This window comes from Drosophila kikkawai, chromosome X (assembly GCF_030179895.1).
Source record: "Drosophila kikkawai strain 14028-0561.14 chromosome X, DkikHiC1v2, whole genome shotgun sequence".
Lineage (NCBI taxonomy): Eukaryota > Metazoa > Arthropoda > Insecta > Diptera > Drosophilidae > Drosophila > Drosophila kikkawai.
Window position 1 is genome coordinate 2,556,411 of NC_091733.1, and position 12,639 is coordinate 2,569,049.

A 12,639-nucleotide genomic window follows, 5' to 3' on the forward strand; every position below is an offset into this window, starting at 1 on the left:
ATCCCGACACACGTCGCGTAACACCCCGACAAGTCCAACGTGTTATTCTTTATCCGAGTGCATTTCAGCTTAAAGCCGCCCCCCTCCAGCATTTGGTCCTTCGAGCCGGATTTGTTCGTCGCCTGCACCAGCCGCTCCGGTGGCTTTAACACCGCATCAGATAAGTTCATTACATTATTGCTGCCGGTCATACAGTTAGGTTTTGCGAAACTCAATTCGTCTTAACTTCTCTGTATGATTATTGTCTTAATCCAAGTCCGATTAATCCGACACTACGGCAGCATAATAACTTCCAAAAATCCAAAATAATTCGGTTTCCAAATTTTCTACATTTGTTTCAAATTTCTGTGCCGAAATCCAAATTGTGTGTTTAAATAAATGCAATAGCCACAGTGAGAATTCAATTCCAATAGTTCTCAATTCCTTATCGTTAACTGTGTTCCCGCTAGCATTTATTTACATTTTACATACATATTTAATACAGTCCACTCCATAAGACTACAATCGCTATCAAGATGGACATTTTTCAAATTCGAGAAATTATATACAAATAATTACTATGTAAGATCTACGGGTTCCGAAATTCCGAAAGTGTTTGTTTAAATAAATGCCTAAGCCACAGTGAAACTGTCAGTTCCGAATTGTTCTAAATTCCTTTATGTTCGCTGTGTTCCGCTTGCATTTATTTACATTTTTATATGTACATATGTACATATATTTCCATTACATTCCACATTACTGATCTCCTACTACTTCCTCAACTTCTGAGTATACATAAAGATATCCACATATTTATAACAAAAAATTAAAACAAAAAGAATATCTACAAATACAGTTCACTTCATTCCGAAACATATATGTATGATACAACAAATATAAAACCCAAAATATTTCAATTACTGTCCGCAGCTACTACGATTATAAATTTATTTAAATATATGCACTGCAGCGCCAACTTCATTTGTATATTTAATTTATTTACTCTCCCTTGCTCTATCCTGAGCTTCACCTAATTAAGTATACATATGTACATACATATATAATCGTCTGCAAGTCGACGCTCCAATATTTGTAAATTATTTTATATTAAAATTCCAACTAACGAATTAAGTTAGAAATCCAAGTGCGCTTCGTATCCGCATTAGTGTGACCGTATATTATTCGCTGCTGACCGGAATTATTAAATTAAATTGCATATTTCCGTTTTAGATTCCAAAGGAGAAAATAAAATTTTCCACAAAAGTAATTATTATAGCAAAAATAATTATTACGAGTCCGATTGGTTCCTAAATTTCCCAATCAAACTTCGACCCATAAATTTTAATATATATTTACATTACATTTTTGTAAAAAAAATATCCAAAATGACTTCAACTATTTTGATCAAATTTACTTTGATTTCTGACCGTCTGAGGCACTTCGACTCCAGAGTCTTCAATCCAGCTGCACCCACTCCATCCAAATACTCTTGCCAAATCCATCTCGACCAAGTCCGAGCGCTATGGGACAAGGTCGAGACAGAGTACAAAGCTTGTTCAGAGCTAATTTCAGTTGGTTTAGAGGGCGCGGTAGACACCTTGCCTGCTATGAAGGCAAAATACGACGACACCTATTTCATTTATGAACGGTGTGCCGCCAAGTTCATGGAACAGAAATTGCTTTGCAAGCGGTCCTCCACTCCTTAATTGCACAAGCGCCCACAGCTGTCTTGCTTGTCACGGTCGGCATCACACATTGTTGCATCCAAGCAACACTTCATCCAGTGTTCCGAATCCTCGTGATGACGCACCACAAATTCCTGGACCCATCCAAAGGATTTCCTCGTTCTCCACACGAGTGACCACTTCTGCCGATTCCAATTACTGGGTTCCGTACGACCACAGCAAGAGCAGACGTTCCCGAGGTATTTTATCCTACCAATGCCGAGTCTGCCAAGAGAACCATCCTCTTCGGAAATGCCAACGGTTTCTTCGCCTTAGCGCTGAGAAGCGGCTCCAGGCAGTCATTGAAAAGCAATACTGCGTCAACTGCCTGGCCCACCACCATTCCGGAGGATCGTGTCAAAGTAACGACCGATGCTAGTCGTGTGGACAGGATCACCACACGCTTCTCCATAACAACGAGTGCTCAGCGTTATCCTACGCTTTCCAGAGCTAATCCTTCCTGGTACTTTTGCTGCGTATCCTCGCAAGGGGGGGGGGGGGGGGGGGGGGGGGAGAATGTTCACGCCAGAAAGGCGTTTAATTTCGGGAGGCAGTGTGATCCCGTACGCTCTCCTTTTCTCTTCCTTCTCCCGGACTTCCAGTCCAAAGAGCTTCCAATCCGCTCTCCCTAGCTATAGTTTCTTTTGTATAGTTAGTACAAATTAACTTCTGCATAAATAAACATCCCGACGCACGTCGCGTAACACCCCGACAAGTCCTACGTGTTATTATTTATCCAAGTGCATTTCAGCTTAAAGCCGCCCCCCTCCAACAATTCCAAATAACCTATCTTCTGGCGGGACTATCGGTATCATCCCTACCGGACAGCCGCAAATCAGGACGAGGAGGACGTATCGGAACCACGGCGTACCACAGAATCGCGACCCGGTATGAAATTATTAAGAATTGTACCTTTTAAGTCAATAAACATTAAAATACATTTTACGGCATAATCCTCTAGCGTTCTACTCTGGGACTGGGTCGGAATTTCTTACAGCAACCACACCTGAACCAAAAATAATTCCTGAACGGACCCTGGATGTCCCGCTAAGGGTGCAGTATGTCCTTGTATGTCCATACTCTTGGCAATTTGTGCATTGTAGAGGACCGTTGCGTTTAAGCGGTTTTTCCCCGGTGATTCTTCGATGAAATAGGAACTGCAACTTGTAGATCGGGTCAACTTTATATTTCTTTAGGGCTTTACTATCTGGCTCAAGTTCGACTTTGAAAAGTGGTTGCGGCTTTTTGTTTTTGTTCATAATGTTGCTAATATATCAATTCTTCCTTCAAAGTGAACGGACGTGTTTTTTTCTTGCGCTCCCGATTTGTGTAGAATTTGTCTAAAAACCTCCGGGGTTTACTAACATTTAATATTTGGTGTTTCAAATAATTCCCGTTCACTTCGCGTGTGCATGCTACTTGTTTATTTTGTGCTATTTAATTCAATTTAAATTGCATTTTAGTTTGGGCTGCTGCGGTTGCTTTGCATTTTGCTCTTTTTGCATTCCCTTTTGTGCCTTTAGCGTTTGTTGTTGTTTGCGTTGCCGCGACAGCTATAAACGGTTCTACTCAGCGCTTATCTCTCGCTCTCCTGCTCATTGCCCCCCCGCTCATCAAGTGCCGCTGCACTTACTCCCTTGCGCCCTCTCTTAAATAGTGGAAGTACAGTGGTAAGTCCTTATAATGTCCCATAATATGGTCTGCTTCGCCAAAAACTGTAAGAAAAATATTACTTACGGTGAACTCACCATCACCTGTTGGCTGTGTGACAACATAGTACATGCCAAGTGCATTGGCGTTGTTGCACGGACAGTAGATGACGTGGCCAAAAATATCGGCGTACGTTACTGCTGCGAGGCCTGCCGCGAGGTGGAGAGGGAAATGATGTCATTTATGCGGCAAACCAGGGGCGGTTTTAAAGAGCTATTATTGAGTTTTCGCAAAACTCAAGATATGGTCTTGGCGCTGGATACTCAATTTAATAGCCTCAAGCTGTTAAATGAGAATCCTAGGCGCAAAAAAAACGCAACTGGTGGGCAGCATAATGGCGGATCCCAGCCACCAGTGATAGGCACTGCACAGCAGCCTCCCTCGACTCTGCCCCCGACCCCGGGACAAATTCCAAGAATCCTGAGATCGAGCGCTAAAAAAGATTCGGTATCCGAATGCGTCGCGGGTGCGACCGTACCCCCGGTGTTGCCCAGTTCCGTTTTGTCCACTGGGGGGTCCCAACTGTTGTCTCAGCCCTCTCAGAGCCCTAATCCCTGTCCCTGCCAGGGTATCAGGCCCGGACTACCGGCCGAAAGTGGTATGGTGGCTCGGTCTGCCGTGCCAAAACCCCTTACGGCAATTCCACCAACAAAACATGTATTTGTTTCGCGGCTTTCCCCTGATCAGACATCGGAAGATGTCATAGCTTTTATCCAAGGCAAAGTAAAAGTCGAAAGAGAAAAAATTAAGGTGGAAAAATTTAAATTTTCTTACCCTAGGAACATTTCGTCTTTCAAGATAAATGTTCCTGACGAAGTCTTTGGCACTCTATGCTCTGCCGAAACCTGGCCACAGTATGTAGTTGTCAAAGAGTTTGAAGGTACGAAAAGGAAAAAGCGGCCTGTAGGAATTACTCTTCCTAGGCCAGATTTGCCCAATGCTCCGTCTACGTCTTCCAATTACGTCCCAAAAAACTAACCAGTTCCCTTGGTATTTCCTATCAGAATGCAAGAGGCTTACGCAGTAAGCTTCCTAAATTGTATTCCGACAGCGTCGCATTTGCTTCCCAAGTTATTGTGTTCACAGAAACCTGGTTAAAGCCGGAGATTCTGAGCTCCGAAGTTTTTCCAGCTGCGTTCACAGTATACCGGCTAGATCGGCCTATCAGACGTGGGGGAGGTGTCCTTATAGCGGTCGACTCCACTCTCACGTCCGAATTAATAATTTTCGAGGAATCCAACAATGTTGAATTCCTTTGCGTGAAGCTATCAGTCAATGGTAGTTCCATTTTTATTACATGTTCCTACATTCCTCCATTGTCGGAACTTCCTATTTATTGGAACCATATTTCCGCTATTCAGTTGGTCTCCATTTAGTTGTTCTTGGTGATTTTAACATCCCAGTGGCTATTTGGTCCCTAGATAATTCCACTAATACACTTCTTACCACAACACATCATGATTTTATTGCTGGCTTGTTTGACATTTCGCTGTCCAAAGTCAATCATGTTCGAAATTCCTTAGAGCGTTTGCTTGATCTTTGTTTTGTCTCAGATCCTGAACGAGTTAGTTTAGCTAGGGTGTCGCCCCTGACGCAACCCGAAGATCCCTATCATCCCACTTTCGATGTGACTATCGACATGGGGACTGTTTCACGGAATAAATCTGATAGTCCAGCCCAAGAAGTCTTCTGCTTTAGCAAGACAGATTTCGTACGGCTGAATAATTTCATAATTAATTACAACTGGTCCGATCTATACAAATGCACTGAGATGGCGGAAGCCGTGGGTATTTTTTATCGTGTTATGAATTCATTTTTTATTGACTGTGTTCCGTTATACTGTCCGTCCACATCAAACAAGCCTCCTTGGTTTACCAAAGAGTTGACCCGCCTCAAAAATAGAAAATCAAATCTATATGCTAAATATCAACGTACCGGTTCTCCGATTGTCCTATCTAGTTATTTATCAGCTCGATCCACTTTTACTGTGTATAACGCGCAGTGCTACAATAATTATTTGACTCGTTGCAGGTCCCAGTTTTCTGAGGACCCAAAACAGTTTTATAATTTTGTTAAATCCAAGCGTAAATCCATTACTCGTCCGTCCTCGCTCTCTTTTGGTAATTCAACAGCAGATAGTGATCAGGCAATAGCCGATCTTTTTGCTCAGTTTTTTGAAACCACTTACTCCAACTCAATAGACCCAAATCAGGCTTATCCTTACATCATCCCCAAATCGAACCAAATCTTCAGTCCTACCATTAACGAAAGCTCTCTTTTTAGGGATCTTCATCGTGTTAAGCCAGTTTTTTACCAGGTCCCGACGGAATACCAGGCTGTGTGCTTAGGAATTGTGCCGAAGCCCTGCGCAATCCACTTCTCATTGTTTACCTTATCCTTAGAAACCTCCCACTTTCCCCTTATTTGGAAGGAATCATTCGTTATTCCTCTCCACAAAAAAGGTAGCAAATTGGATGCCAACAATTACAGAGGTATCTCTAAGTTGTCGGCCATCCCTAAACTGTTCGAAAATGTTATTACTCCTCATCTGCAGCACCTGTGTAGGTCAATCATTTCTCCATGTCAACATGGTTTTATTAGGCGTAGATCAATTACAACGAATCTGTTGGAGCTTACTTCTTTTATTATAAAGGGATACCGAAATAACTTTCAGACAGATGTAATCTATACTGATTTCAGTAAAGCATTTGACTCTGTTAACCATTCTCTTCTTGTTCGGAAACTCGATTTAATGGGATTTCCGACTGATCTTCTTAATTGGATCTCAGGTTATCTAAATGGCAGGACGCAGAAGGTCCTTTTCGAAAATAAACTATCTAATGTTCTTAGGGTTACATCTGGCGTCCCGCAAGGGAGTCATTTGGGTCCCCTACTGTTTACGTTATTTATCAACGATCTGCCCGAAGTTTTGACCAACTCCAGAGTACTTATGTATGCTGATGACGACAAGCTTTGTGTGCAATATAACGATGCTACTTGCCAATCAGACTTACAGACAGATCTTAACAATTTTCAAACATGGTGCTGCGTGAACTTATTAAACTTAAACGTCTCTAAGTGCAAGCTAATGACATTCTCCCGTGTCACTCCTAAGCCTGCAACTTATACGCTAAACGGCTGCTCTTTGGGAAAAATTAATATAGTTGATGATTTAGGTGTCCGTCTGGATCCTAAACTTGACTTTATCGATCATATTTCGTGCATGGTGAATAAAGCCAGGGGTGTGCTTGGTTTCATTAAACGGTGGTCGAAGGAATTCAATGACCCCTATGTCACAAAAACGTTATATACTTCACTTGTTCGTCCTATCTTAGAATATGGATCCTGCGTTTGGAGCCCTCAGTATGGCGTCCATAGTAAACGCATAGAATCGGTTCAAAAGAACTTCTTACTTTTCGCTTTACGCGGTTTAAACTGGGATGCAAACCAGAGGTTACCGTCTTATTCTAGTAGACTCTTACTAATTAACTTACCCTCCTTATCTGATCGTAGAACCATGCTAGGTATTACATTCATATACAACTTAATCCGTGGTGACGTGGAAAGTACTGACTTGCTCGGTCAGCTAAATTTTCACGTACCAATAAGAAACACTAGGTCCTTTTTACCATTAGTTTTGCCCCACTGTAGAACATCCTTTGAATTGCATGAACCCTTTAGAGTCCTCTGTGCAAATTAATAATATCTAACGTTGATAGCCTCCCAAAACTAAAAACTTCAATCTTAACCTACTTACGCATGCAAGCAACCAATCCGGCAGTACGCCAGTAGTAGTCTCCCCGCATCCTTTTTTTTAAGTCCTTCGCGTTTTACTAATTACTAACAGAACAAGCACGTGCTTGGTGTCGCAAGTTCCACTTGATATGTACTGTACATAGTGCATCAACGTCTTGCAATATAATATTCTTGGCAAAAAAAACCCTTGTCTTTAAGGGCTTCTAGGATCTCAGAGGGGGCGAGTTCAGGTTCAATTCCTTTTAGCACTACTTGCAGTCCCTTGCTGCTGTTTAGTTGATTGGTGTAATAGTTCCTTTTTGCTTTCTCTAGGTATTTACACACAGCTCGGAAGTGTTCTTCTGATTTAGCTTGAACATGAAAATTTTCGTCCCCGATCAGCGCAACAATTTTGTTGACCAGGGCGTTTGAACTTTGAACCAGTCTGTATGGCCGAAACCGCTTTTTGATTATCGAAACTCACTGTTTTTGTTTGTTTGGGTTGCGGCCGTTTGCACCGATTTCGTAATATTGGTCGTTGATTTAGTTGTTGCTGTTGTTTTTAATGCGTTTGCAGAAATGTTAGAACTGCTTGTTGTTGGTGCGTCTTCTATCAAAGCCGTTGGTGGTGGGGTTTGGCATTGATAGCTCCAAGATGTAGCAGTTGGAGTGAGGAGGGCGGGTGAGCAAGAGCGCGTTCTCTTCCTATCGGCGGTCAGTAGAGCCTGGTTTGGCTTGGTAGACGTTTTTTCTGCTTCGATATCGCAAGTTGAGAAACACATAAAACAACCGTTTCTTTGGTTTGCAGAGCTTCTGCGCTCATTCTTTTGATCGCCGCTCATTCTTATGCGTAGCACCATATAAATGAACTTTGCAGCTCAAAAACATGTCTCACGCACTAGTGTCCGTATGTCATACGTACTGTTGGGCTTGGCCTAACTATCAGTTCGTAGTTTAATGTTCTGAATTTACTTCTTCGCCATGAAAAAACACTTCGAAAATAAACACCGTGTAGCGGTCGTCCTTAGGCACGTCTGCACTCGACAAAGGAAAATTGCGGCCGTTGCACAATATTAGTTGTAAAATAAATTATATGAAATAAAATAAATACAACCTAATATTTTATGTTGCAACTAATTAAAATGTTCACCTAATCTTTCCGGCCATTGACAAAATGTTCAGAACGAACAATGTATTTAAAGAGATAGGATTTTTGGGCTCCGTACATATCTGTAAATGAACCGAGAGTCATAAATTGATATTTTTTGTTATCTATAGTTCACATGTGTGCAGTGTCGCAGCACCTCCTAAATTAGGCCCTTAGTGGACCTCGACGAGGCGGGGGTTTTTTACTAAGCCCTCTGTGTAGGCCATTTAGGCGATTCTCATGTTACCTACTTTAGCCCAAGAAATTTCTTAATAAAATGAGTTACTTACAAAAACAACTTATTTACAAAGGGTTTTTCTTTATAACGACTCTTAAAGGATCTAAATATTCGTGCAGGACTGTCTCAACTTGCATCTCCACTTCGGATTTAGACTTTACACTCGTTTCTACGGCTTAGCCTGATGTAAAATGATCGAATATTTATTATTTAGGGAGTGAAATTACTTATTCTCCTCCGCTGGGTGTTAATTGTTGAGAGTAAAAATTGTAAGACTTCACAGCTAATATTGGATTTTCGACCGCAGGTACTATTTTCAGGGAATAAGGTCCAATCCTTAAAGGTCCATTAGTTGAAAAAAAAAAAATCAATTTTTTTTTTCAGTTTTCGATAGCTTTAAGTGTCTAGTATATCAAACTAAAAGGGCAAATCGAAATACGTAATAGTTGAAAAGTTATGAGCCTCCGAACCGGCCGACTCAAAGCAGCTACAGAGCAAACTTAAAACTTTAAGCGCGTTTTCTGGAAAACTACGTTTTTCGAGCTGGCGACCGTCCTATCTCAGTCAATTTTTAACGAATCTTAAGGTTTTTTTTTTAAATACGCGTAATGAAGCTGTCCATGGAATAGACTACAATTATATTGATAGCTTATAAATTGGATTTTTTATTAACAAAAAAATGAAGAAAATTTTCAGAAAAACGAAAAAAAAATTTTAAGTCGCCGCCATTTTTTTATTTCTTATTAAATTTTTATAATTGTAGTCTATTCCATAACCACATTAATACTAAACAAGAACATCTTTGAATTTTTTGTTTCAGTCGATTTTTACGTCCTGCAGGGCTGCTTCAGGACATGCTCTAAAAATTTTGAAACTTTGTGCTAAATCATGATACAATTATACAAGGTAGTCCCGTCGGCTGCTGAAATCGTTCGGATTTTCAGTGCGTGCTCGCTTGTTGAAGGGAAAGGTTGTGTGCGGACGCATTTTTTTCGAGTTTTTAACCCTTAGTTGGAAATGACTTTTTGCAACTGTTGCCGACTGCATGTGCACGGCGTGAAATTTTTAATTTAAACTCATTTTATTGTATAATTATTAAAAATAAAATTACTAAAAATATTCCAACTCGTGTTATTACAGAATTATTAAATATAAAATAATATTACAAAATATTCAAACTCGTTTTATTATAGAAAGCGACTTCAACCCTCATCCGAAACCTAAGGGTTAAAACTCACACTCTATTGTCGTCCCACTCGCACTCATTAGTCTGAACTGCTCTCACTCGCACTCATTGTTATAAGTTGTAGTGTACCAGATGTTGCCGACGGGACTACCTTGTATAATTCTATCATGTGCTAAATCATCTCTAAACTATGAGAAATAAACATGCAAAGTTTGAACTTTCTACGTCTTTTCCTTTGTCAAAAAAAAAAATTCCTAAAGATTGCCTATTTTTGGGCCCAACTAACCAGAATGGACCCTTAATAGAAATGCATTCGTCAACAAATTGCACACTGCTAAAGCTGCAAGGAAATAAGCGAGCACATGACATTGTTATTAGATTATATAACTTATTTTCGGTCAGGTCGTACGGCGTACAGTAGCGCCTCTCGAACAATTAGCGTTGTAAAAATCGAAAAAGTTATGTTCGCAAAACGATTTAACCATACTTATTCGACAGAAAATTTTCCAAGGATTCAGAATCTGCAATCAAATCTATTTTATGATTTTTTTGTAGAAGATATGAGCATTCAATGTTGAACTTTCTTTCGTTTTTTGCATCATACCAAAAATAATGGGTAAATTGGTCGACTTTCAGGTAATATTACACAAAAACCATAAAACCAATTGTCATGGTTTTAACTTTAAATTATAGATATATTCATAATCTATTAAAGAACCCAAAAAAACGGCACTTTGGTTTGGGCTTGTACAGGTAAATCGCTATCTGCTAGGTGTCCATTTTTTTCACCTTTTTCTGCCTAAACTAGTCTATAACTTCTGAAGCCGATGAAAGCCACCGACTACACTATGTCTACAAGTTACGTGGATCTTTCCTGGATCAGAATTAACTTTCATCGGCTGCGTCGAGCTGCGTCTGCGAAAATGCAACGACATAAACCAAAACTACTTAGGGTTAAATATACCAAAATACCGACACAATTTCATACATTCCAAGAAATATACTAAGTCTAGCGCGTGGCGGTTACACTTTGAATTAAAAAAAAATTTTTTTTCAGTTTTAAAATTATTTTTATTTGAGCAAATACATAAAAGTAAACATAAAAACTTAAATAAGAAATATTTTTTAAAAATTGTTTCATTGACAAAAAAAATATTTTTTCACTTTGATAGCCTTTACGTGGGCGTGGTACATTATGCAGTACATATATATGTACATTAATTACATTACATTAATTACAATTACCTATCCAATGCCGTATAAATTATTCGATTACTTTATTTGGTTCAAAAGATATGATTTTTTGCAACGCTAAAGACAAAAAAGGCGCTACTGTGCGGCGGTACACTCATAATTTTTGTATGCTAGTGTTAGGTATATACTTTTTTCTAATTTTTGAATACTTTTAATCGTATCATCCTTTCTACTTAGCGAACAAATCGACAAATGGCCAAGAAACTTAAAACATTAGCAGCCGAGCGATCATTAGATATGGTTGAACTAAACTCCAGACAATGCTTGATAAATTCGTATGCTGGAAAACTTAATGAAATCGGGGAGTTCCGTATATCCCAAAAAGTGGATTCAGACATAAAGCCGCAAATTTTAAGTGTAGCAGATGAGGATTCATTATCAAATTTAACATTAGCTCCTCAAGAGTTTATGGAATGCGCTCTATTCTCGGATGCTGATACAAATACATCATTAATGTGTAAAAAATTAACTGAAAATTAATTTAATTTTTCATAATATTAAAGTTTTTAATTCCCACACACTGTAGGTGTTTTGAGAATTTTTTTATTATGGCTTTATTTGGTAGGCTATTAAGGTGGATGATCAGGCATGCTTCGGTTTCCACTTTCACTAGAATCTCCAGTTTTCGATTTTGAAAACGAATGAAAAATAGCTGCTCCCGATTTAATTTTTTTATGATTTTTTTTTTGTTTGGAGACTCGCAAGTTTGACTTGTCAAAGTGAAAATATAATTGCTTTTTGTGTGGAAACCGGAACCGCTAGAAACAAAATGGCATGGAACATCACAAAGCGTAAACAAAAAAAAGTGGAAACTGGAGCATGCCGGTATATCTAAATCCAAGGGGCCTAAACTATCAGGTATGTACACAACTAGCAGCACGTATTTGTAATCAATTTAAAATCTACAGGCTAACTGTTGGTGCCCATACCTTTAGCACTAAGTTTGTATACTTAAGTAGTTAAAGTGAAACTAAGCCGATAGTAATTATTTATATTCCTGTCTGCAATGCGAAATTTACAGTTGAACTAAAAATTATAAATAATTTCGAGGCCATCTAAATAGAAATAAGAATTAAAAAAATTGTATGATGCTGCTTTTATGCTATTAATGTTGCTGTGTTAATGGCAAATATTTCGGCTGAGATAATCTGAAGAAGAGTTGCTCAGCTTATTTTAAGCTTGCGGTGTAGATGAATGCTTGAGTAGTGTTTGAACTTTAGTTCAAAAAATTGTTGCTTATAAACTTATGAGGGTTTAAGTAGTTTTTTAGTTTTAAAACGATAATTGTTCACGCCAGAAAGGCGCTTAATTTCGGGAGGCAGTGCGCTCTCTCTTTCTCTCCCTCTCCCTCCGGACTTCCAGTCCAAAGCTCCTCCGCTTGCGCTCTCGCTCTCCAAGCTGATGCTTCGGCCGCTCGCGCACTCCTATTGTGATCTCCCGCTCCCGCTTGTAATTAGTTCTAAACCTGAAGCCAAATAAAGCGGACCAAGTCCATGCATTTATATATTGAAAATTACCCCTACGCCCCCGGCCTATTCTTTTCTTGTGGTGGTTTTCTGTGGAACCTTCGACTGCGTCGCGGGATTGAACACATTTTTTGGTGCCTATTCTACGGAAGCCAGCTCTCCAGCTCCCCCCAGCCGAACATTTGGTCCTTCGAGCCGGA

The 12,639-nt window shown here is 39.7% G+C and overlaps 1 protein-coding gene across 1 annotated transcript in view; it reads left to right on the forward strand.

Moving 5' to 3' along the window:
- ORY (Occludin-Related Y) overlaps window positions 1-11,490 on the forward strand; it is a 370,091-nt gene extending 358,601 nt beyond the window's left edge. Inside the window, exon 8 of the mRNA XM_070288344.1 lies at window positions 11,151-11,490. Within this exon, the coding sequence (XP_070144445.1) occupies window positions 11,151-11,453 (303 nt within the window). The 3' untranslated portion in view covers window positions 11,454-11,490. The remainder of the gene's footprint in view (window positions 1-11,150) is intronic.
- Window positions 11,491-12,639: the final 1,149 nt, after the last annotated feature.